Genomic DNA, 27,748 nt, shown 5'->3' on the forward strand with positions numbered 1-27,748 from the left:
GTCTCTTTTGGCGTTTTGTGTATCTTTGGGCTTTGTGTGTCTCTTTAGCCTGTGTGTGTGTCTCTTTGGGCTGTGTGTATGTCTTTAGGCTGTGTGTCTCTTTGGACAGTTTGAATTTCTTTGGTCTGTGAGTCTCTCTTTTGGGTGTTTGTGTCGTGTTGGGTTTTGTGTGTCTCTGTTGGATGTGTGTAGTGCAGACAAATGTATGGCACCAAATCCTATTGAAAAAAAAACTAATCAGGCCAGGACTTAGAGGAGGTACGTCCCAAGCCTGAAAATAAAATCACAAACCCTCCCTCTAAACAACATGAAGATATTTGTTTTAGTGCGTTACAGGAAAATAAAACTGAACCAAGTTCTTTCCCATTTATGTGGACTGCTAAAATAGCTAGACCAAAATTTTGTAAAATGTTTTGTAGATAGCAGGTGCTAAAGAAGCTTATTAAAGGAGGAAATATTTCAAATATTCCCAGTAGAGGTTCGTAGACGCCTCAAACCATCCTCCCGAAATGTAAAATCTTTAAGTGGAGAGACTTTACCACTAATAACAGAAACAGGCTAGTTGGAACAGAAACAGGCTAGTGGGAACAGAAACAGGCTAGTGGGAACAGAAACAGGCTAGTGGAAACAGAAACAGGCTAGTGGAAACAGAAACAGGCTAGTGGGAACAGAAACAGGCTAGTGGGAACAGAAACAGGCTAGTGGGAACACAAACAGGCTAGTGGGAACACACACAGGTTAGTGGGAACAGAAACAGGCTAGTGGGAACAGGAACAGGCTAGAGGGAACAGAAACAGGCTAGTGGGAACAGAAACAGGCTAGTGGGAACAGAAACAGGCTAGTGGGAAAAGAAACGGGAGTCACTAGCACGGACAAGACTAGGACTATGAAGGTCACTAACACGGAAAGACTAGGACTATGAAACAGGAGTCACTAGCACGGACAAGACTAAGACTATGAAGGTCACTAGCACGGAAAGACTAGGACTATGAAACAGGAGTCACTAGCACGGATGATTGAGAGGAGTTTCGTTCTGAATATGAATGAATATCTAATCTCGTTCGAGAGGTATTTGTCAGCCGACAAATATGTAAAAAAAAAAGAGTCATTCAATAAAGTTCATCAGAAAATTATTCTTATAGGATACCCTATCTAGTGTTACCGGAATTATATAAAAACGTCCTTTTGTTACACCAGTTGAAAACTTATAAACGACGGTTAGTAAATATAAGACAACTTAAAAAGATAAACAAAGAAGTGACAAAAGGTTCAATTCAAATAAAAAGGCAGTAAAGAATTATGAACTCTGGTTGAGAAGGGTTAAAGTTAACGTTAGTTACCCCACTCTTTAGGGATAATATTTTCCCTTATGACCTCTTTCACATTCGGTCAAGTGATACCACAGGAAAATTGCGACTTAGCGCGAATGGTGACCAATGCATATTGGTAAAAATATAGTAGTAGGACCATCTAAGGAACAATGATAAAACTAAATAGCATTGACCATAGGATTCAGAACATTGCTGAATATAAAAGGCACTGCCGATAGGATTTAAAATATCCGTCAAATAAGGGATAAGAATTATAGAAATCATATAAGAGACTTCTTATAATACAGCTATACAATAACTTAAAATAGTGATAATTTGTGATTTCTGTCTCCAACAAAGGAGATGAATTCAGAATATTCGATGGGTTCGAAATTTTCATAACTCGTAATTTTTTTAAAATAGAGAACGGGTACAGATTTTTTTCCTTTCATCGTAGAATGTATTAATCTTTGATTTTTCAAGTCTTCCATTGTTACTAGACCTTTTGGCACCTTTAAATACTCTTTCGAGTATTCAATTATAATTTGAAAAAAAAATTGTGAATAAAATTTGAAAAGGCCCAAATAAGAAAATAGCACTCAGCTATTCGTAGAGGTCAATTAATATATCTTCTTTTTATTAAAGCTGTGCTCAATTTTAAACCTAAGTAAACAAAGAGTCGATTTATCTGTGCTTAACAACACAAGAGCAGGGGTTTGATTTCGGACGCCGCGAAATTACAAAAAAAACAACCCGTAGATTAAAAATATCTGCATGAGCTCATAAGGATTACGGCGGAGAGCTTTCCATAAGTTCTACTACATTAGGAAGACGAAACTGAATATTTAACTTTTATTTACTTTTAGATTAGGTTTAGTTCAACCATTGGCCTAGATGAAGTGAAGCAAATGCAAGTTTCCTTACAAGAAGAAAAGGAAAGATACACAAACATCCAAAAGAAATCTTTTAAAATGTCTTTAACTGTTTCACCGAAATGGTTCCCTAAAATAATAATTTGTTCTGAAAAGATATAATAAAGCCTTAAAAAGTATTATAATGGGGGACTCAGGAGCCATTGGGGCGCCGGGGACCCTTTGGGAGTCCAGAGAACCTTTGAGGACCAGGGGTTTCCTTCGGGGTTGGGGGTGGGGGGATCGGAGCCCTTTGGGGTTGTGGTAAGGGACCTCACAACACTGTTCAAATGGAACTTGTGTATTATAACGACCACAGAGTTTCACCCTCAAGTCCTCTTCTAAAATCATCTTTTAAATCATCTTTTAAAATGCCTCTAACTGTTTCACCGAAATAATTCCCTAAAATAATAATTTGTTCTGAAAAGCCTCCCTCAGAAAGTTCACAAAAAACACAATAGCCATATCTGTAGTGAAGCGTTTTTCTATTCATGAACAAATTTTTAAAACTAAAAAGTTACCCCCCTCCTCCCTCAGAAAAACACAATAGCCTTATCTGTAGTGAAGCGTTTTTCTATTCATAAACATATTTTTTAAACAAAAAAGTAACCCCCTCCTCCCTCAGAAAGACACATTAGCCTTATCTGTAGTGAAGCATTTTTTCTACTCGTACGTTTCCCGAATATTTAACACGTACCATTTTTCCATACCATCCAACAAAACCCAATTCCTCCTAGAATTATTTAAACTAAAATGTTACCCCCTCCTCCCTCACAAAAACACAATAGCCATATCTGTAGTGAAGCGTTTTTCTATTCATAAACAAATTTTTTAAACTAAAAAGTTACCCCCTCCTCCCTCAGAAAAACACAATAGCCTTATCTGTAGTTAAGCGTTTTTCTATTCATAAACAAATTTTTTAAACTAAAAAGTTACCCCCTCCTCCCTCAGAAAGACACAATAGCCTTATCTGTAGTGAAGCATTTTTTCTAATCGTACGTTTCCGGAATATTTAACACGTACCATTTTTCCATACCATCCAACAAAACCCAATTCTTCCTAGGATTATTTAAACTAAAAAGTTACCCCCTCCTCTCTCACAAAAACACAATAGCCATATCTGTAGTGAAGCGTTTTTCTATTCATAAACAAATTTTTTAAACTAAAAAGTTACATCCTCCTCCCTCAGAAAAACACAATAGCCTTATCTGTAGTGAATCATTTTTTCTACTCGTACGTTTCCCGAATATTTAACACGTACTATTTTTCCATACCATCCAACAAAACCCAATTCCTCCTAGAATTATTTATACTAAAAAGTTAACATTTTAATATCTCTGACAAACACTTTTATGGTGTTGAAAAATGGTAAAAAGAAAATACTTAAAAAAAACAAAAAAAGATGGATAGAAATAGGTAGAAGCTAGAGGTGAAAATACTCACATTTCTAAATTCAGACTGCTGTTGAGTGCCGTCCGTTTCTTGCATAGATGTGGATTCGTTCCGTCTTGGTTTCTTTTCCGGAGGGGGGTAGTTGCAAGAATCCTTTTCCTTAAAAAGGAGGCAAAATTTAGCATGGAAAAAAACAATTCCCTTTTTTACAGAAGAAAAAATTAGTCTGCACAAAGAACCCCCTCTAACCACACGGAATCAGGGAACAGAGTCTCTCTCAAACCCCGTAAAGCTCTTTTAAAAGATACAAGAATTACTTATTTAACACAAAAATTTCATTTTTAACGGATACCAAGTAAAGAAAAACTGTGTTAGAATTGATTCATTGCCCTCTTCCCTGTCATATATTTTTATAAAAGCCTCTTAATCATCTATGAAATCCATTTAATTTCATCAAATACAATTGAAAAATATCTGTCTAATTTGGTCAGAAAACAAACTCTTTTGTCAATGAGCCTTGAATCGCACATATCCGTCTTTTTTTTGTTTTCTTAATACCGATACAACGCATACCGCGAACAGATCACATCAGACCGATAACAGCTAGAGTAATTAGATCCGGGTTGGAGCGGAATGTTGTTTTGAAATCATCCCCTCTGTGGTAACATGTTAAACACAGATGGCTTTATTTAGAGCGGAAGAAGATTGTACATTTTAAATGCAGGATTGGGAAAGGATTCTTTTGAACGAAAAAGAAGTAAAACTACAGAGTTATGCGCCTAACAGAGCAATGGAAAAGGGAGTTTTTTGTTTTACATGTTTTAATAGAAAAAAGCATGCTTTGCCTTTTCTATCGAGTATACACATCATTTTTTAAGCTTTGTGTTGTTGGACGGGGGCTAAGTCCCCCTTAAATTGTAATTTAATATTAAAACGATTTTTTTTTTTTTTGAAATAAAGAATGAATGTGTACTCACATTGAAAATATAAATATCCTTTGTTTCAGAGTTAATAAAATACAGTGTACTATGCTCGATATTCTAATACATAATTAAAATTGAAGTCCAAAGCATGAACACTTTATACAGGGTTTCAATGACGATTTTTTAAGCAATTCTCTGTTTGGCTGCCTAAAAAACAGGTGTCAGCTCGAAAAAAAACACACTCTGATTGAAAAAAAAAAACTTGGATTTTAAACGTAGTTTTGTAACGTTTTTAATCACGTGTAGTTTTAATAATTTTTATGTGAGCTCATGACCTACATTCATCGTGTAATTGACAACAAAAACAGAAAAAAACCTGTTTGAGTACATTATACACTGCCAAATAACCGCTGGCTGTAGACTATGCCTTGGAAAGCCTTATACAGGGTTTCAATGACGAATTATTAAGCAATTCTCTGATTGGCTGCCAAAAAACAGGTGTCAGCTCGAAAAAAAAACCCACTCTGATTGAAAAAAAAAACTTGGAGTTGAAACGTAGTTTTATAACGTGTTTAATCACATGTAGTTTTAAGACTGTGTATGTGAACTCATGACCTACATTCATTGTGTAATTGACAACAAAAACAGAAAAAAAACCCCGTCTGGTAGGACAAGTGCCGTTCGTAGTAATAGGTGCTTGACCCTGACAAGCCAATGTACCGGTTAGACTACACTGTATATTCATGCCTCAGGCGTAGGGTTCAAAGTCGTCTCTTATACGTTGCCAAGTTAAAAAAAAAAAACCTACTAATCAAGTTACAGGTGACTGACCCTGGTAAGTCAATGTACCGGTTAAACTACATGCATATTCATGCCTCAGGCGTAGGGTTCAAATCAGCACCTCTCTTACTACTAACGTCCGGTCGAATTGTTTATATAGCCATTTTGTTCAAAATAGACCAAAGATCATATAACAAAATTCCAGGGACAACACATCGCCCCAGAGCCCCAGGGGATAGGGTCGTAAATAATTATGCCCAGGGGTATATAAAAGTTTTTATGGAAGGGTAGGTCGTATAAACTTCGGAGAGGGCTCATTCGATTGTAAATTAAAATTCTATCGCCCTTATTAAGAGTCTAAAGTGACCGGAGGGCAACTACCCCCCCCCGCCCCTCCAAAGCCCTTTTTTCCCAAATGGATCCGATCAAAAATTTTATACAGCCATCTTGTTCAAAATACTAAAGATCAAATCACGAAAACCCCGGGTCGACACAACCCTCCAGAGTCCAGGGGGCAATTGTTGTGAGTTACTCCCCAGGGGCATATAAGGTTTAATGTAACGGGGTGGTCGTATAAAATACAGAGATTGCTCATTTGATTGGAAATTGAAAGTTCTAATTACGTTTTAAGAGTCATCAAAAGTGATCGGACTGCAGCTCCCCCCCCCCTCGTTTCCCAGAATGTATCAGATCAAAATTTTGAAAAAGCCATCAAGTTGGAAACAGCCCAACGATCAGATGGAAAACTACTCACGTTCAACGTAGCCCCCTCCATTCCGGGGAAGGGTTTTAACTTAAACCCAGAGAGAAAAAATATTTTTATGGAAGGAGTGGTCGTATGCACTTCAGAGGAGACTCAAATGAATAGAAATTGAATATTCTAGTTACATTTTTAAACTTTTAGACTTATACAGTGAGAGAAGGAGGCGATACCCAAACTCTTGTTTGTAGTGATTTTTGCTCGTTTCAAGCTTGATATGCATATTCAATTTAAGTTCATTCTTTTATATTTATATTTCTATTTATTTATTCATTTATATTAGTATTGTAAGTTTGTTTGCATTGGTTGTCTATTTAATTTCTGTTCGTTTTGGGTTTCATTTATACTTCAATAGCAAAAATTTTTTTTTCGTTTTATGCATTATTTGCAAAATCAATTTAAGCTTTAATCGTTTTAAAATTTATTAATTCATTTATATTAGTACTTGTCGTATATTATTTTGCTATGATTTCAGGGAATGATAAGGAAGCTGACCAAAAAGGCAATACTTTCATTCTATCACGACTACTACAATTACCACCCTTACTATTGGTACCACACTAATCCATTTAACAATTTTGAGGAGAAATGCGAAATAAATCAAAAGACGCAATTTGCATGTACATTATCAAAGAGTGTATCTCAAGAATCGACTTGGGTTTTAAGTTGGAACTTTCAGAGAATGCTTGAAGGGAAAGATCATCTGACCAAAAGGCAATATAATAATAATAATAATAATTTATTTATGACCCACATATTAAAATTATAAATCACACTGCGGAGTAATGGAAAATATAAACGAAATAATAACAACATCATTACGAAATCAAACAACAACAAAAAATACAAATTAACCAATATCATGATGAAAAAAAAAAAAAACTAAGGGGTCAGTGACAGAAACAACATTACTGGTATTCATAATCATATTAGAAGACACACTGGCCTGTGGCACGAAAGCATCATTCAAACCATAAGGGTATAAAATATTTCTATTTTTAAAACGGCCGGGTAAATACATCAAATATTTACAATATCTAAAGTAACCACTTCTAAATCTCTGTAAATTTTTTTTTCTCAGTAAGTGGTGGAATCCAGATAGAAAATTTACTCCTGGAGAGAAAAAACTATTATAAAGCCAAGCTAGGCCCTTACGGTTATAACGCCCTCTATTTGGAGATATCTTACCATATGACACACGAATGTTATTTAATGCATTAGTAACCAACTCAGAGCATGTTTCGGAAATAGACGGGCAAAACGATATACCAAGCCACTTGACTTTATCCAAACAAGGTAATGAAATCGAACCGAGGTTTAATGGAGATACAGAAATGCTACTATTAAAACACATAAACTCACAAATTCCCATATTAACAGATAGGCCAATATCACTAAGTAGAGAAGACAGCTTACGGAAGTTCTGAGCCATCCCTCGACGAGAAAAACTAACTAAAAGGACATCGTTGGCGTATGCATTATAACTTGCACCAATATCACGAAAAAACACAGTAGGAGATAGATGTTTTAAACAAGTAGCGAGGACACATTTAAATATACAAGGAGATAAAACTCCTCCCTGTCTAACGTCTTTCCTAACAGCTACCGAATCAGAAGTATTTGACAGCCACTTAATACGCACATAAGCATTATCTTACCAATATCGCAATGTAGAAATAACTGAATAATTGACTCCGGAACAAGCAAGGGAATGCAAGGCCTGGACGTGAACAACATTATCAAAAACCCCGGAAATGTCTACTGTGCAGCAATACAATGAACGCTTCTGGGCAAAAGCTTCCTTTAACAACCGGATGAGCACATGATGCGACTGGGGGCAACCAACCCCTCTTCTAAATCCTAGTTGAAAAGACGAAAAATCACACTTAGAAGTTATTTCAGGCAAAAGGACATACTCAAAAATCCTACTCATAAAGCAAGATACAGTAATCGGTCTATAATTCGAGCATGAATCTGGATCTTTACCGCGTTTAAGTATAGGTGTGATACTACCGGAAAGAAAACTATCAGGAACCAGAGATTGAGCTATACAAATCTGGAATAATAACTGCAGGTGGTTCGACAATAATGGGAAAGCATAAGCAAAATTCCTAAAGCATATGCCATGACAATCAGGAGAATCTGATCTTTTTACTTTCTTCAGCGCCCAATGTAAATTACTCATACTTATCGCATGGACTCTATATTGACAAACAGACACTGGCAGGACCGAACTAAGTAGATTAGAAAAATGTTTCTGAACACACTGATTAAATACTGAAAATATGTCAATATAATGGCGCACAAAATTCATAAGGTTTAATTCGGACTGAGGTGGGGGAGAACACTTACTGCTATTGATAACTCTATTCCAAGTCATTTTACTGTTTGGAGCGTCCCACGCGTTGAGCCTTGCATTACGTAAACAAGATTTGTATGAGAAACATGATTTCCTCCGCAATTGGCGCACTTAGGAGCAACTGAGCAAGGGTTGTCCGTGGTGTTTTCGTGAGCCCCAGCACAGCGGGAACATTTTGGTAAATCAGGAGCACGTGGGCATCTAGCAATAGTGTGATATACCCCTTGACACCGGAAACAACGACACGGTAATTCTTGGTAGATTTCAACACGAAAAAGCTCATATCCAAGTCGGAAACCATGGTTAATTGCATTTTTCAGTGCTAACTGATCCAGAAATTCCAAACGAAAATATTTTGAATGTCCTTTTTTTATAGCACATACTAATCACGGTATGCTTTCCTATAGAGATGATTCTGATACATTTTCAGGGATACCCCGAACAATACCAAGTGCTTTTTTTTATCAAGGACCTTAGTTTGAACATTAGGTAGGCTCTTAGAGGCTGAGGCGGCAAGGGATACGGCTGGCTGCCAATCTTGAGTAACTGAGATACACTTTTTATTCTGGTTACCAGGTTTTAGACTTAAAATCCCTTCATGACCTTCAAGCGTATTCAATTTATCTTTTCGCAAACCAGGATCACTTAAATCGGTAGGAACATTTTTCACAATTACTGCATATGTAGGTTTATCTTCAAATAAAGGGGGAGCGGCGGGGGGGAGGCGGATGGGTTTGAAGCTTTTCTGACAAAGCGCGTAATTCATTAAAACAGGCGTTTACCTTACTACTAAGCATGGAATATGCCGATGCGGGAATTATCGGGATTTCACTCGCACGCTACTGCTAATACTAATATCCCTGCTACATTTACTACTATCACTACTTCAATAGCTGCTTCTATTGCAACTACTTGTAAGGCTAAGAGTATTGAGATAAAAATTTCAAGACGTATATGAACATACAGGTTATCAAAGGGACATATCAGTGATGCCAAAGCAATGGCTAATTGTATTAAGTTGAAACTTCCAGGACTTGATGAGAGGGATGTTCATCTGACCAAAATGCAATACGCTATACTACTGCTGCTACTAGGACTACTACTGCTAATACTATTAAAATTACAACTAGTAACACCAAGACTACTACTGTGACTACCATTACAACTTTGCCTAATTGTATGAATGTAAACTTTCTCAGGAATTTTAAGGGGGGAAGATAAACTGAATCACCACACGCCATAAGTATGCAGGTTTTTAAAAGGGCGTAACAGCATTATCTTAGGAACAGTTTGGTGTGTGAAGTTGAGACTAACAGACCTTGTTGGGGGGGGGGGGGGGTTGAACTAACCAAAAAGAAATATTTTCACGATAATGCTACTGCTTTTATTCATACTATTACTACTGCTACTATTATTACTGCTTCTGCTACTACTACTTCCACTAAAGCTAAGGCCTACTGCTATTAATTCTACTGCTATTACAACTACTGCTGCTATTAAATCTGAGGGTACTAAGTAGGGTTGCCACCTATAGCACGAAAGTGCTATTTTAGCACTATTCTACTATGTGTAGCACTGTAGAACATGTTCAGGGCTGCTAAAATAGCACTAAAATAGCACGAAGGTGCTATTTTAGCACTATAAAAGTCAATTTATTGAATGTATCACCAAAATCGCTGTGTAGCACGCAAACTTGAGCAATTGTAGCACTTTAGTTTAATTTCTAGTTTTAAAAGCAGTTGTTTGTCTTCCCCACCTCCCTCCATTAAAAAATTATGAATGATACCCTCGATTCTGATATTACAGAGGCGGTAGAACATCTAAATGTGTCGAATTTAATCTTGATTATGGAAATACTTTTTTCAATTATTTATTTGAAGGAAACATACTTTTTAGTAACAATCAGCTACTTATTAGGTAAATTTATATTGATTCATCTTCTCCCTCTCAATGAAAAGATGCTCAGGATGCCCTCTGTTATGGTTGCATTGTCTTTTTTCCCATTATTAGACTATATTATTGCAGTAAAATCTGTTTCTCTATCCTATGTAAGTAATATAAGTTTTAGGGAGGGGATATCCGTCACTTTTGCTTCAAGCACCAGAAAGGATAGGTCCATCCCTGTTAAGAAGAAAAGTACATAAACGCAAATATTAAATAAGTTGCCCAGGATCCAGGAAAATCTGTACAGAATCAGCATATATTTTTTAGGTTTATGCAATGTTTAATTTTAAATATTCTGCAGGTGTATGTGAGTAATTCCAGATATTTTGATAAAAACAGCCTCCGGGCTGTTGGTCTGCCCCTACAGACCTTTTTTATCCCTCCTGCATTCTGATGTTAGAAAGCCCTCTTTAAGCAGGAGCATTAAAGGAGAAAATTCCAAGCGAAGCACACAATTCTTAATGTTAAAATAAAAAAATTCTTTGCAGCCATTAAGATCTTTCACACCTTTTAAAATCTGTCATTCCCTAACAAATGTGTTTAATAGGCCAATCCAGGTTTTTACGTCGCTTCGTGTCAGAAAATACTGTTTTAGGCAAAAAATAATGCAATTACTAAGATTCTGAATTTTAGACAAATTTTCGACAAACAAACGAACGGCTTATTTGAAATCGAGGATCGGGTGCCGATTGAAGGATTGAACAGTGAAAACGAGCGCAGCTAATGATGGAGTCAGCCAAAGTTACCATATCTTTAAGGGTAGGTTAAAATTTATTGAGTAATGCTGCACAATACTATTTCTGAGAAGGAACACTTTAATAACTAAAGATTGGTAGCTTACCATTAAATCTAACTCTTGACAAGGGTTTTTCTGCTAACTGGGAAAGTAGGCTAGGCTAGTTACTTAAGGTGAAATAGGTATAATCTTAGAGGGTCTGTAATGGGCTTAAAATTGAATTTCCAAGTAAAGCAGCTGTTATATTTATAAAGAGTATAAAAAAGGCATCAAGTGGTATGTTCACCTTATTTGTAGCTTAGGTCAGTAATATAACCTGCCCCAAATTTACCTTTTATTGTTAATTTTATGCTCACTTTTACAGTTTTACTTTGATTTTTGACAATCCAGCCCCCCCCCAAGTCTCATATATAACCTATGATTTAGCCTAGTTAGCTGAGATGAAAGTGAGTAAATCACTTGATACCTTTTCTTCTGCTCTTTCATAGTTCAGTAATTATTTCTGAGGCAGATTCCATTTGGAGCCCTTGATGGGGACCCAAAAGGTAAAACTATCCATAGTTGCCAAGAGTTCAGAAATATTTTGTTAAAATAACTGTTTAGTAAGAAATAATTGTGATTTTCAGCTGATTCAGGAACAGTAATTATTATTTTCCTTAGTCTTGATAATAAAATGTTATATTAAGAAAACAAATTTGCAGAAGTTTTGAAAAAGAGTCAGAGACCTTTCAAACACAATGTCATGGCAAAACTGACATTATTTTTTAGGGGTTTCCAGCTCTTTTTAAAATTTACTACAAATTTGTTTCCAATGTAACATACTATTAAAATGAAGGAAATAATAATTACTATTCCTGAATCAGCTACAAATGATATTTTTTTCTCACTATCCAGTTTTTTTTAGAAATGTGTTTTTAAACTTATTTTAGGAATGGGCCCTAGTACAGTGGTTGCCCTCCTCAAAAAATGCACAATAGAATTCTATAAACTACTCTAAAATTGTAAGATACTTAGATTACTCTTAAAAGTAGATTATAACCCTCTTCCCCATCCCCCTAATGTGTAAACATACAGTCACCTGGTTGTCATGATACTTGTTAGCTATTAAATTTATTTGAAGGACATTATCAACAACACTACACAATGGAAAAATTGGGCTACATGTTTGCACATTATGGTACACTGAGGTAAAGTAAAGTATTTTTAGAAAAAATATAGGGTAAGTAAGTATATACATTTTTAAAAAGTGATTTTCAGAATTACATAGTCTTTCTTTTTGAGGACGGTAACCACTACAGTAGTACCTGATATAGCCTAAGTGAGTGTTTTAGAAAAATTTTTCAGATCAAACATGTAACCATAAAGAAACAAACAGTGGTTCTTTGCATGGGTCTCAAAGATTTAGATAGTATTAAGTTGACTGTTTTGTCCATCTCCTCATTCCTCTTCATTGACATTAATTTAAAGAAAACACGTTTCTATATAAAGTGTTATTCAGTGAAAAGTAAAGTTAGATATTATAATCCAAAATGAGAAAAAATAAAGTCATAAAACTAGTTGAATTTGAAATGGACTGAAATTAAAATTAAACAACTTTGAATATATTTTAATTTATGATAAAGACAGTTAAAATTTATTGAAACTATTGTTTGACTTTTTCTTTTATGTTAAATGTAGTTGATTTCCACCTATTCATAAAAAGGTAACTATAGAAATTATTCATGGAGTAGAAATGATCTGGAATAAAACTACTTGCACTTATTTGTTGAGATCCCCAAAATTTGCTTTAAATATAAAGAAAAATTAATAAGAGATTCATAGTTACAAAATAAATTGCCAATCAATTAGTATTGAAATCAAAATAAACTACCTAGTGACATATTTTCCTTGTGAGTATTTTTAAGGAATGTTGTTTTCAAAGTAGAATATTTTATAGAAGTTTATAACAATCTTCTGTGCAGTAATTTACAGGCTTGTTAGATCTTTTGCAAAACAGAATAATTGTTTGGCATGGGAAAAATTCTGTAAAGTGTGTAAAGGGTAATATTTTTGGTGTCCCAGGCTGCCTTCCTTACTTATCTCAGATGAGGGAGAGGTTCCTAATTTTTTTGTATATTAGAAGCATGTGTTCTTTACATTTAGTATAAAAGATTGGGAGCTGGTGTTTTCCCCTCAGATAATCCCCCCCCCCCCTGTGGAAAATTCCTCCACACGAAAAATTGAGTAGCCACCGAGGAAGAACAAAATAGGTACCTCAAAAAGTTGATCAGATGTCCTAAAGGGTAACAAAAGGACCAGATATCAAAAACTGTTTTAGGACAGGGGCCAGTTGGTCTCCAATCACTTTTGGCATATAGAAAAGGACTAGAACTCTCAATTTCTGATTGAATAAGCTTCATCCAACATTTCTACAGCCAAAAAGGGGAAGCTGGGGACAAAAAAGGAACAGCCTCCCTCCTATACAGAATAAATTCTGCTAATTTTAGGGTTTAATGTTAGTTTTTATTTTTGTAATAACAGCATAGACCAGAAATATTCTCAGAAATCAAGAGGTCTATCAATATCTACCTCCACCCTCTACCCCTTCCTTAGAATTGAATCTGCATTCAGATGAGCCCCCTTCAAAGTTTATATGACTACCCCTACCATTTCAAGTGCTTCTGGAAAAAAAATACTTTGAACCCTTTTGGGTCTTTACACTATTGGCAATACTACAGCATTGCCTCTGTCTTAAACAGGTGATTAGAACTTTCAATTTTCCTTCTAATGAACATCCAACATTATCTAGGAGGAATAGGGGGAGGGGGAATTATCCATGGGGATGCTTAGACTTAAAAATAATTCTTTATTTGTCTTACTTAGATTTAAGGGGGGGTTCAGAATCAGGAATTTTTTCAAGAAGATTGCAGAATCAAGTGTCATTTAAAGGCCTCTTTGCCATGAAGCTAGATCTTACTATTTTTTTTAACAAACAAAATTTTCTTTTTAGGCACTCTTTTTGTCCATTTACTGCTTGTTTGCTGGGTTTTGCAATCAAGATGGTATCCTGAGTCTTACTTCCTCTACAATAGTGTGTTTCTTGCCTGTATTCTATGGACTCTGGGACATAAACAGTCAGAGGATGCACCAATTATGGTAAGTATTAAAAGCTTTTAAATAAACATGTGCATATGTTTCTGTTGGGGTACCAAGATTATCAATTTGGGGAGTGGTAAATCCCTGAATTTTGTTATGGGTAGGAGGGGGCTTTAACTTGATTTTTGCTTACTTTTGGATGTATGTGTCAGGCAAAAAGAAGACAGTTGTCAAATTCAGAGCATTTACAAAAGTTTAAGTGCCTTTGAAAATCTGAATTTGTAGTTTTTAAACTTTTTTTTATGCCAACAAGCAGAGGACTAAAATTTCCTCTTTTGTTCATTTTTTTTTTATTCTTTTTTTTTATACTTCTGTTGCATGAGTTCATGGGGGAACAGGAGGATGTTTCAGCTCTTTAAGCCTCACCCTGCAACTTGTGCTGATTGTGTCCTACATATTTCTCTTACCAAAGCATGCAAAATAAAAGGATAGGTGAGCTTTAGAGAGCCTTGTAAATTTTTCAGTGAATCATTTATGGTTTAAATTTTATCTATTAAACATTAGTATCTATTGCCAGGGACTGCAGGTGGGTATGTCATCTCCAGAGGCATAGCTATTGGACCTTTCAACTATGCTGAACAAAATGGCTATCTAAAAATTTTGATTTGGCGATTTGGGAAAAAGGGGCGCCGGAGAGGGGCTAGTTGCCCTCCAATCTTTTTTGTCACTCAAAAAGGGCACTTGAACTTTTAATTTCTGTTCAAATGAGCCCTCTCCCAATATTCTAGAACCACTCGTTTTATACAATCAGCCCTGTGAAAAAAAGAAATTAACATACATTTGTGATCTTTCTTCTGGCGAAAAATACAAAATTCTACATTTTTGCTGATAGGAGCCTCTACAGTAGGGTTCTCTGATGTGCTAAATCTGATGGTGTAATTTTCATTAAGATTATTTGTCTTTTAGAGGGGTGTTTTCTTTCTTTTCCGAAAATCAGGCAGATTTTCTCTGACTCATAGGCTTTAATGAGTAACACTAAGCTTAATGAATCTTTTATATTTGGAATCAGCATAAAAATCAGAGAAATTTTAAATGATTCTAACACATATGAACAATTAGGTACCGATCCCACAGAAAAATTTCTTCAAGAAGTCCGAAAATAACTTTCTTATCTAAAATGAATAGGTGAAATTACAGATCAGTTGTACAAAAGGTTTTACCAACGCGGATGTACGTCCCCCCGCTTTTATGGTCTTCCTAAAGTTCATAAGCCCGGTAATCCACTTCGACCCATTGTTTCTTCTTTTAATTCTCCTACAGCAAAAATAGGAAAATTCTTATCAGTGATATTTCGCCCACTAATTCAGGCTCAAAAATCCTATATTAAAAATTCCGCTGATTTTGTTTCCAAGGTAAAGCAAGTTTCGGTTAAACCAAATACAAGAATTGGCAGTTTGGATGCAGATTCAATGTATACTAATTGTGATCCTCAAAAGGCCGAACTGTTTTTGGAGCAAAAACTTAATTCTAACCCATCTATATCAGAAAATTCTACTCTTTCGAATCAGACACTTCTTTCGCGTACAGCCCTTTGTAACAGAACTTCTTTTTACTTCCATTATAGAGGCATTTTTTTATAGACAGAAATATGGGCTCTCCATGGGTGCCCCCTTTCTCCAATACAGGCTGATATTTTCATGGAAGACCTTGAAGAAAGGGCCATTTTGCAAAGTTCTTGTAAACCTGAATTTTGGGTTCGTTTTAAAGATGACATTTTTTATTTATGGGAGCATGGTGACGAGTCTCTGGCTTCTTTTCTTCACTTGCTCAACTCCTTGGATCCAAAACTGAAATTTACTCAGGAATCAGAGATAGAGAGGCGTCTTCCTTTCTTAGATGTTCTGGTGCACCGAAATGATTCGTGTTTCAAGTTTAGTGTATATAGAAAACCCACACATAATGACCGTTACTTAAGTTATTCCTCCAATCATTCTCCTGCTGTGAAAAAAGGAGTTGTCACTTCTCTAGTTAATAGAGCATTGAAAGTTTGTTCAACACGTTTCTTAGATTTAGAACTCAACCACCTTAGAGATATTTTATTTCGGAATGGTTATCCAATTAGTTTAATAAATTCTGTAATTACAAAATGCATTAAAAGATTATCAGATAGTTCCACAGAAAACACAAATCAAAGGGAAAATTCAGTTTATCTTGGTCTCCCATACATTAAAGGGATTTCAGACCACATTTCAAAAAATCTAAGACAAAATAACATTTACACTTATTATAGACCCAGAAAAACTATCAGGTCCCAAATTTATCGAGGTAAAGACCCTATACCAATAGGTGAAAACTCCGGTGTCTACAGAATTCCTTGTTCGTGTGGTCTTTGGTATATCGGAAGAACTGATCAGCGACTAGCAGATAGATTAACCCAGCATTCTAGTTCAATTAATAATACACTGAAAAAGCAGAAAAAACCAGAAAATTTTGACACTGCCCTTGCAGAGCACATTTTTGAAAAACCAGACCATACTATTTTGTTTGATCAAGCTAGTCTTATTTCGCATGATAAAGGTATTGCCCAGCACTACAGAGAAGCTGTTGAAATTTATAAATACCAACATTTAGGTCTAGCTTTAAACAGAGATTCCGGTGATTTAAGAATAAACGAGTCATATTTCGGTTTTCTCAAAAGAGAAGCCGATACGTTAGTAATCCCTGAAATAAACCTTGAACCACTTTCCCAGTCATCTAATCACACACGTGAACAACCCCTTAGGTCTCAAAGGGGGTCTGCAAGAAATGCCTTAATTAAAATCCGAAATCAAAGGACATAGTTTTCCAACTTATTTAATTGCTGGTTCGTTTTGTTTTTTCGAGTGAATGATTTGGTTCCTTTCATTTGTCAGTTGCTCGCTAGTATCCGTCGATGGCAGTTCATGTTTTTTTGGATTTTGTGCAAATCGCGGATATTGGCGAATAACTCGCTTTTATGGTTGTTAGGTAGTTGGTTTTAATTCTTTTAATTTTTGGCTTTTATTGATGCATCGTTTTGTTTCGCGCTGAAGAAGAGAGGCGTTTATCCTCTCGAAATATTCGCTTTGTTTTTTCAGTATTTTCATTTGGCCTATAAAAACACCGTTTTTCTCGTTTTTCTTTCTATGTGTGATGTCAGACCATTGTGGTTTAAGAAATTATCTTCGTCGTGCTTATGGGGAGCATTCAACCGATGTTGTCACTACATTCATATCTCTTGTGAGAAAAAAAGCTAATTTGATAAATCAACAGTATCTTTTTCATAATTGTAAAATGAATCATATTTTACCCTAGTCATTGCGACCTTCACTTCACTTAAAAACACGTAACGAACGGCAATTTACAGAACGTATAGGGTTTGGTATTTTAAATCATGTTATTAGTGACTGCAAAAGCAAGCGCTACCGGTTAAATCAGGATATTTTCAGGCTTGAGCGAGAAATATTATGTACGCTTTCTTATGCTGATTTTCATCAAATTAAGGCTATTGCTGAAAATGCTTTTCAGCATGATTTTAGGATTTCTAGACAAAGACTTTCTGAGAAACTACACTGTTTAAAGTTTGAAAAGCTGTCTATTAATCCACCTTTTGTCCCAAATGCTTATCCTAGTCTTGTTGTAATAAATCTCAGCTCCAAGCCCCTTACAACAGAGCAAAATCAGGTTCTATCGAAAGGATTGAAATTTTCGATAACCCCTTCGAAAATACCTTATAGTGAAATTGTCGCGAACACAGAAGGTGCTTTTCATGACTCTCGTGCGGATATTGGAGAGATTGCTGAGGTTAGAGCACAATTTGTTGAAACTTTGTTGGATTCGCCTTCTATTGATAATCGAAATTTAAAAAATTTTAGTAAAAATGAACACTTGGTATTACACGCATTAAAAAAAGATCATTCCAGGATTATTACGAAAGCCGATAAAGGCAATACTGTTGTTGTATTAGATTCAGATGATTACGACAAAAAAAATCATAGAAATTTTAAATGATTCTAAGACATATGAACAATTAGCTACCGATCCCACAGAAAAATTTGTCCAGGAAGTCCGTAAAGAGCTTTCTTATCTAAAAGGAAAAGGTGAAATTACAGATCAGTTGTACAAAAGGTTTTACCCACGCGGTTGTACGTCCCCTCGCTTTTATGGTCTTCCTAAAGTTCATAAGCCCGGTAATCCACTTCGACCCATTGTTTCTTCTTTTAATTCTCCTACAGCAAAAATAGGAAAATTCTTATCAGTGATATTTCGTCCACTAATTCAGGCTCAAAAATCCTATATTAAAAATTCCGCTGATTTTGTTTCCAAGGTAAAGCAAGTTTCGGTTAAACCAAATACAAGAATTGGCAGTTTTGATGCAGATTCAATGTATACCAATTGTGATCCTCAAAAGGCTGAACTGATTTTGGAGCAAAAACTTAATTCTAACCCATCTATATCTGAAAAATCTACTCTTTCGAATCAGACACTTCTTTCGCTTACAGCCCTTTGTAACAGAACTTCTTTTTACTTCCATTATAGAGGTATTTTTTATAGACAGAAATATGGGCTCTCCATGGGTGCCCCCTTTCTCCAATACAGGCTGATATCTTCATGGAAGACCTTGAAGAAAGGGCTATTTTGCAAAGTTCTCGTAAACCTGAATTTTGAGTTCGTTTTAAAGATGATATTTTTTATTTATGGGAGCATGGTGACGAGTCTCTGGGTTCTTTTCTTCACTTGCTCAATTCCTTGGATCCAAAACTGAAATTTACTCAGGAATCAGAGATAGAGAGGCGTCTTCCTTTCTTAGATGTTCTGGTGCACCGAAATGATTCGTGTTTCAAGTTTAGTGTATATAGAAAACCCACACATAATGACCGTTACTTAAGTTATTCCTCCACTCATTCTCCTGCTGTGAAAAAAGGAGTTGTCACTTCTCTAGTTAATAGAGCATTGAAAGTTTGTTCAACACGTTTCTTGGATTTAGAACTCAACCAACTTAGAGATATTTTATTTCGGAATGGTTATCCAATTAGTTTAATAAATTCTGTAATTACAAAATGCATTAAAAGATTATCAGATAGTTCCACAGAAAATACAAATCAAAGGGAAAATTCAGTTTATCTTGGTCTCACATACATTAAAGGGATTTCAGACCACATTTCAAAAAATCTAAGACAAAATAACATTTACACTTATTATAGACCCAGAAAAACTATCAGGTCCCAAATTTATCAAGGTAAAGACCCTATACCGATAGGTGAAAACTCCGGTGTCTACAGAATTCCTTGTTCGTGTGGTCTTTGGTATATCGGAAGAACTAATCAGCGACTAACAGATAGATTAACCCAGCATTCTAGTTCAATTAATAATACACTTAAAAAGCGAAAAAAACAAGAAAATTTTGACTCTGCCCTTGCAGAGCACATTTTTGAAAAACCAGACCATACTATTTTGTTTAATCAAGATAGTCTTATTTCGCATGATAAAGGTATTGTCCAGCACTACAGAGAAGCTGTTGAAATTTATAAATACCAACATTTAGGTCTAGCTTTAAACAGAGATTCCGGTGATTTAAGAATAAACGAGTCATATTTCGGTTTTCTCAAAAGAGAAGCCGATACGCTAGTAATCCCTGAAATAAACCTTGAACCACTTTCCCAGTCATCTAATCAAACACGTGAACAACCCCTTAGGTCCAAAGGGTGTCTGCAAGAAATGCCTTAATTAAAATCCGAAATCAAATGACATAGTTTTCCAACTTATTTAATTGCTGGTTCGTTTTGTTTTTTCAAATGAATGAATTGATTCCTTTCATTTGTCAGTTGCTCGCTAGTATCCGTCGATGGCAGTTCATGTTTTTTTGGATTTTGTGCAAATCACGAATATTGGCGAATAACTCGCTTTTATGGTTGTTAGGTAGTTGGTTTTAATCCTTTTAATTTTTTGGCTTTTATTGATCCATCTTTTCGTTTCGCGCTGAAGAAAAGAGGCGTTTTTCCTCTCGAAATATTCGCTTTGTTTTTTCAGTATCTTCATTTGGCCTGTAAAAACCCCATTTTTGCTCGTTTTTCTTTATTTATGTGATGTCAGGTCAATGTGGTTTAAGACATTATCTTTTTCATACTTATGGGGAGCATTCAACCGATGTTGTCACTACATTCATATCTGTTGTGAGAAAAAAAGCTAATTTGATCAATCAACAGTATCTTCTTCATAATTGTAAAATGAACCATATTTTACTCAAGTCAATGCGACCTTCACTTCACTTAAACACACGTAACGAACGGCAATTTACAGAACGTATAGGGTTTGGTGTTTTAAATCATGTTATTAGTGACTGCAAAAGCAAGCGCTACCGGTTAAATCAGGATATTTTCAGGCTTGAGCGAGAAATATTATGTACGCTTTCTTATGCTGATTTTCATCAAATTAAGGCTATTGCTGAAAATTCTTTTCAGCATGATTTTAGGATTTCTAGACAGAGACTTTCTGAGAAATTACACCGTTTAAAGTTGGAAAAACTCTCTAATAATCCACCTTTTGTCCCAAATGCGTTTCCTGGTCCTGCTGTGATAAATCTCAGCTCCACGCCCCTTACAACAGAGCAAAATCAGGTTCTATCGAAAGGATTGAAATTTTCGATAACCCCTTCGAAAATACCTCATAGTGAAATTATCGCGAACACAGAGGGTGCTTTTCATGACTCTCGTGCGGATATTGGAGAGATTGCTGAGGTTAGAGCAGAATTTGTTGAAACTTTGTTGGATTTGCCTTCTATTGATAATCGAAATTTAAAAAATTTTAGTAAAAATGAACACTTGGTCTTACACGCGTTAAAAAAAGATCATTCCATGATTATTACGAAAGCAGATAAAGGCAATATTGTTGTTGTATTAGATTAAGATGATTACGACAAAAAAGTCAGAGAAATTTTAAATGATTCTAACACATATGAACAATTAGCTACCGATCCCACAGAAAAATTTATACAGGAAGTTCGAAAAGAGCTTTCTTATCTAAAAGGAAAAGGTGAAATTACAGATCAGTTGTACAAAAGGTTTTACCCACGCGGATGCACGTCCCCTCGCTTTTATGGTCTTCCTAAAGTTCATAAGCCCGGTAATCCACTTCGACCCATTGTTTCTTCTTTTAATTCTCCTACAGCAAAAATAGGAAAATTCTTATCAGTGATATTTCGCCCACTAATTTAGGCTCAAAAATCCTATATTAAAAATTCCGCTGATTTTGTTTCCAAGGTAAAGCAAGTTTCGGTTAAACCAAATACAAGAATTGGCAGTTTTGATGCAGATTCAATGTATACCAGTTGTGATCCTCAAAAGGCCGAACTGTTTTTGAAGCAAAAACTTAATTCTAACCCATCTATATCAGAAAATTCTACTCTTTCGAATCAGACACTTCTTTCGCTTACAGCCCTTTGTAACAGAACTTCTTTTTACTTCCATTATAGAGGCATTTTTTATAGACAGAAATATGGGCTCTCCATGGGTGCCCCCTTTCTCCAATACAGGCTGATATTTTCATGGAAGACCTTGAAGAAAGGGCTATTTTGCAAAGTTCTTGTAAACCTGAATTTTGGGTTCGTTTTAAAGATGATATTTTTTATTTATGGGAGCATGGTGACGAGTCTCTGTGTTCTTTTCTTCACTTGCTCAACTCCTTTGATCCAAAACTGAAATTTACTCAGGAATCAGAGATAGAGAGGCGTCTTCCTTTCTTAGATGTTCTGGTGCACCGAAATGATTCGTGTTTAGTGTATATAGAAAACCCACACATAATGACCGTTACTTAAGTTAGTCCTCCAATCATTCTCCTGCTGTGAAAAGAGGAGTTGTCACTTCTCTAGTTGATAGAGCATTGAAAGTTTGTTCAACACGTTTCTTGGATTTAGAACTCAACCACCTTAGAGATATTTTATTTCGGAATGGTTATCCAATTAGTTTAATAAATTCTGTAATTACAAAATGCATTAAAAGATTATCACATAGTTCCACAGAAAATACAAATCAAAGGGAAAATTCAGTTTATCTTGGTCTCCCATACATTAAAGGGATTTCAGACCACATTTCAAAAAATCTAAGAAAAAATAACATTTACACTTATTATAGACCCAGAAAAACTATCAGGTCCCAAATTTATCAAGGTAAAGACCCTATTCCGATAGGTGAAAACTCCGGTGTCTACATAATTCCTTGTTCGTGTGGTCTTTGGTATATCGGAAGAACTAATCAGCGATTAGCAGATAGATTAACCCAGCATTCTAGTTCAATTAATAATACACTGAAAAAGCGGAAAAAACCAGAAAATTTTGACACTGCCCTTGCAAAGCACATTTTTGAAAAACCAGACCATACTATTTTGTTTAATCAAGATAGTCTTATTTCGCATGATAAAGGTATTGCCCAGCACTACAGAGAAGCTGTTGAAATTTATAAATACCAACATTTAGGTCTAGCTTAAAACAGAGATTCCGGTGATTTAAGAATAAACGAGTCATATTTCGGTTTTCTCAAAAGAGACGCCGATACGTTAGTAATCCCTGAAATAAACCTTGAACCACTTTCCCAGTCATCTAATCACACACGTGAACAACCCCTTAGGTCTCAAAGAGTGTCTGCAAGAAATGCCTTAATTAAAATCCGAAATCAAAGGACATAGTTTTCCAACTTATTTAATTGCTGGTTCGTTTTGTTTTTTCGAGTGAATGAATTGATTCCTTTCATTTGTCAGTTGCTCGCTAGTATCCGTCGATGGCAGTTCATGTTTTTTTGGATTTTGTGCAAATCGCGGATATTGGCGAATAATTCGCTTTTATGGTTGTTAGGTAGTTGGTTATAATTCTTTTAATTTTTGGCTTTTATTGATACATCGTTTCGTTTCGCGCTGAAGAAGAGAGGCGTTTTTACTATCGAAATATTCGCTTCGTTTTTTCATTATCGTAATTTTGCCTATAAAAAAACCAATTTTTCTCGTTTTTATTTCTTTATTTGATTTAAGGCCAATTTGGTTTAAGAAATTATCTTCGTCATGCTTATGGGGAGCATTCTACCGATGTTGTCACTACATTCATATCTCTTGTGAGAAAAAAAGCTAATTTGATTAATCCACAGTATCTTCTTCATAATTATAAAATGAACTGTATTTTACCCAAGTCAATGCGACCTTCACTTCACTTAAACACACGTAACGAACGGCAATTTACAGAACGTATAGGGTTTGGTATTTTAAATCATGTTATTAGTGACTGCAAAAGCAAGCGCTACCGGTTAAATCAGGATATTTTCAGGCTTGAGCGAGAAATATTATGTACGCTTTCTTATGCTGATTTTCATCAAATTAAGGCTATTGCTGAAAATTCTTTTCAGCATGATTTTAGGATTTCTAGACAAAGACTTTCTGAGAAATTACACCGTTTAAAGTTGGAAAAACTCTCTAATAATCCACCTTTTGTCCCAAATGCGTTTCCTGGTCCAGCTGTGATAAATCTCAGCTCCACGCCCCTTACAACAGAGCAAAATCAGGTTCTATCGAAAGGATTGAAATTTTCGATAACCCCTTCGAAAATACCTCATAGTGAAATTATCGCGAACACAGAGGGTGCTTTTCATGACTCTCGTGCGGATATTGGAGAGATTGCTGAGGTTAGAGCAGAATTTGTTGAAACTTTGTTGGATTTGCCTTCTATTGATAATCGAAATTTAAAAAATTTTAGTAAAAATGAACACTTGGTATTACACGCATTAAAAAAAGATCATTCCATGATTATTACGAAAGCAGATAAAGGCAATACTGTTGTTGTATTAGATTCAGATGATTACGACAAAAAAATCAGAGAAATTTTAAATGATTCTAACACATATGAACAATTAGCTACCGATCCCACAGAAAAAATTTTACAGGAAGTCCGAAAAGAGCTTTCTTGTCTAAAAGGAAAAGGTGAAATTACAGATCAGTTGTACAAAAGGTTTTACCCACGCGGTTGCACGTCCCCTCGCTTTTATGGTCTTCCTAAAGTTCATAAGCCGGGTAATCCACTTCGACCCATTGTTTCTTCTTTTAATTCCCCTACAGCAAAAATAGGGAAATTCTTATCAGTGATATTTCTCCCACTAATTCAGGCTCAAAAATCCTATATTAAAAATTCTGCTGATTTTTTTTCCAAGGTAAAGCAAGTTTCGGTTAAACCAAATACAAGAATTGGCAGTTTTGATGCAGATTCAATGTATACCAATTGTGATCCTCAAAAGGCCGAAATGTTTTTGGAGCAAAAACTTAATTCTAAACCATCTATATCAGAAAATTCTACTCTTTCGAATCAGACACTTCTTTCGCTTACTGCCCTTTGTAACAGAACTTCTTTTTACTTCCATTATATAGGCATTTCTTATAGAAAGAAACATGGGCTCTCCATGGGTGCCCCCCCTTCTCCAATACAGGCTGATATTTTCATGGAAGACCTTGAAGAAAGGGATATTTTGCAAAGTTCTTGTAAACCTGAATTTTTGGTTCGTTTTAAAAATGACATTTTTTATTTATGGGAGCATGGTGACGAGTCTCTGGCTTCTTTTCTTCACTTGCTCAACTCCTTGGATCCAAAACTGAAATTTACTCAGGAATCAGAGATAGAGAGGCGTCTTCCTTTCTTAGATGTTCTGGTGCACCGAAATGATTCGTGTTTCGAGTTTAGTGTATATAGAAAACCCACACATAATGACCGTTACTTAAGTTATTCCTCCAATCATTCTCCTGCTGTGAAAAAAGGAGTTGTCACTTCTCTAGTTAATAGAGCATTGAAAGTTTGTTCAACACGTTTCTTGGATTTAGAACTCAACCACCTTAGAGATATTTTATTTCGGAATGGTTATCCAATTAGTTTAATAAATTCTGTAATTACAAAATGCATTAAAAGATTATCAGATAGTTCCACATAAAACACAAATCAAAGGGAAAATTCAGTTTATCTTGGTCTCCCATACATTAAAGGGATTTCAGACCACATTTCAAAAAATCTAAGAAAAAATAACATTTACACTTATTATAGACCCAGAAAAACTATCAGGTCCCAAATTTATCAAGGTAAAGACCCTATTCCGATAGGTGAAAACTCCGGTGTCTACAGAATTCCTTGTTCGTGTGGTCTTTGGTATAGCGGAAGAACTAATCAGCGACTAACAGATAGATTAACCCAGCATTCTAGTTCAATGAATAATACATTTGAAAAGCGGAAAAAACAGAAAATTTTTACTCTGCCCTTGCAGAGCACATTTTTAAAAAACAAGACCATACTATTTTGTTTAATCAAGCTAGTCTTATTTCGCATGATAAAGGTATTGTCCAGCACTACAGAGAAGCTGTTGAAATTTATAAATACCAACATTTAGGTCTAGCTTACAACAGAGATTCCGGTGATTTAAGAATAAACGAGTCATATTTCGGTTTTCTCAAAAGAGACGCCGATACGTTACTAATCCCTGAAATAAACCTTGAACCACTTTCCCAGTCATCTAATCAAACAAGTGAAAAACCCATTAGGTCTCAAAGTGTGTCTGCAAGAAATGCCTTAATTAAAATCCGAAATCAAAGGACATAGTTTTCCAACTTATTTAATTGCTGGTTCGTTTTGTTTTTTCGAGTGAATGAATTGATTCCTTTCATTTGTCAGTTGCTCGCTAGTATCCGTCGATGGCAGTTCATGTTTGTTTGGATTTTGTGCAAATCGCGGATATTGGCGAATAACTCCCTTTTATGGTTGTTAGGTAGTTGGTTTTAATTCTTTTAATATTTGCCTTTTATTGATACATTGTTTCGTTTCGCGCTGAAGAAGAGAGGCGTTTGTCATCTCGAAATATTCGCTTTGTTTTTTCAGTATGTTCATTTGGCCTATAAAAACCCAATTTTTGCTCGTTTTTCTTTCTTTATGTAACTTCCTTCAAGTGAATGTATGTAAAATTTTGAAAAAAATTCAAATATACTGAGGGGGGGGGGCAGGCTTTTAAGAATGCCTAGGTGAGGCACAGACCAAAATTCAGTTCAGTGGTTGGGAACCACTGAATTAGGGTAATGGTTGAGTATCAAAGAAATCTAGTGTAAAATCAAAATCTAGTATATATGCTTGTCCTTTAGTGTATTCATTTTCCAAATTTTCCATTGTGTCAGTTTTTGAAAGGTCTTTTCTGTTTAGATTAGCTGAACTGTGTTAATATTATACTGGCAAGCAAAGAAAACTTTTCATGTTCTTTTTCTCTTTTTTCAAAGGAGGTAGAAACAGTTTTGGGCTACATTCTTTTGACACCATAAGTATAAAGCAGTCGTTCCATTATCTCTAAATTACTCGGTTTTCCCCAAATTTACCCCAAAGAAATTAGATTCTCGAAAATTAAGGTTTTTAAATACACATTCTAGTCTTTTTTCGAGGGAATTCGGGGTAACATTGAAAAATTTGGAAAATGGAAGCACTGTCACAAAGGCACTGTTTTTGTCTTAACTTAATAAGAAAGTTGTAAAAGGGTATTTTATGTTTTTATTGACCTTATTTATGTATAGGGACTTTTCTGCGGCATCATTGGAGCTTTTTTGGACATCATTACCATCAGCATGTTTTTCCCAAGTGATGGTAAGTAGATATTTGTTCTGTTTGTTCTAAAACACAGCATTTTGTCCAATGCATTAATGGTGAGTCGTAAGTCACATTTCAAATCGGGTTGCGTTCCTTGCCTTTTCTTAGTGTACAGGAGTAAAAAAGAATCGTGCAGGAAGCACCGGCTTCAGGAAAGACAGGTGAGTTTCAAATTCGGACTACGAGTCTTATGGAATTCCCACCTTTTGGAGTAATTGAACAATTTTATTTTGCTTTTTTTCTACTAGTTCTGTAGATTTTTCAACAGCGGCTTCCCTTTAGCTAGAACAAAAGCAGGGTCTTTCATAGATATGCTAATTTTTGCCATAGAAAATCAGTAATCGCATAAAGGGAAAGTTTTGCTGCTACAAAGTCTCTAAAATCAAGTGAAAGTCCCTATTTGTCCTTAAAATTGAATTTAAGTCCCAAAATTCTTTTTTTGCTTTGGTTGAAATGTTGAGATGGTTTTTCTCTATAATTTGTTTCAAATTCAGTCTTATTGAATTTGTTTCTGCTTGTCTAAGACAAGAAATATTGTTATAGGCGGCAGCTTTGCTCCCTAGACAAGGTGGTCGGCTAGTTACGAAGAGGAGTGACCAGCTCGTACTCTGGATTCTTTAGGCTTAGTAAGTGGTATGGTTCATTTGTTTTGTACTAAGAAAACACTAACATTAATCTTGACGAAATCGACAGTATCTATTGTATGGTCGAGTTTGACGAAACTATAAATGCAGAAAGTGGGAAAGAGCTTCGAATGAGAATCTGAGTTTAATCTGAAAAGACAAAATGGGTTGTAGTAAGACATCTAAAGGCAGTCTTTATTGGTTGCGCCACGATAGCAGATTTAAAGTCGGAAATAGTCAGAAAAGCCAAATATAGTGGGTTATCAATCTCTAATCTACT

At 35.4% G+C, this 27,748-nt stretch overlaps 1 protein-coding gene across 1 annotated transcript in view; it reads left to right on the forward strand.

Moving 5' to 3' along the window:
- The first annotated feature begins 9,237 nt into the window (after positions 1-9,237).
- LOC148954019 (type-1 angiotensin II receptor-associated protein) overlaps positions 9,238-27,748 on the forward strand; it is a 43,947-nt gene continuing 25,436 nt past the window's right edge. The window contains exons 1-3 of the mRNA XM_089086083.1: positions 9,238-9,349; positions 14,105-14,250; positions 26,773-26,842. Of these exons, the coding sequence (XP_088942209.1) occupies positions 9,238-9,349; positions 14,105-14,250; positions 26,773-26,842 (328 nt within the window). The remainder of the gene's footprint in view (positions 9,350-14,104; positions 14,251-26,772; positions 26,843-27,748) is intronic.

The sequence above is a fragment of the Artemia sp. Qi Xiang Cuo genome, chromosome 3 (genome assembly GCF_049724085.1).
Source record: "Artemia sp. Qi Xiang Cuo chromosome 3, ASM4972408v1, whole genome shotgun sequence".
Classification (NCBI taxonomy): Eukaryota; Metazoa; Arthropoda; class Branchiopoda; order Anostraca; family Artemiidae; genus Artemia; species Artemia sp. Qi Xiang Cuo.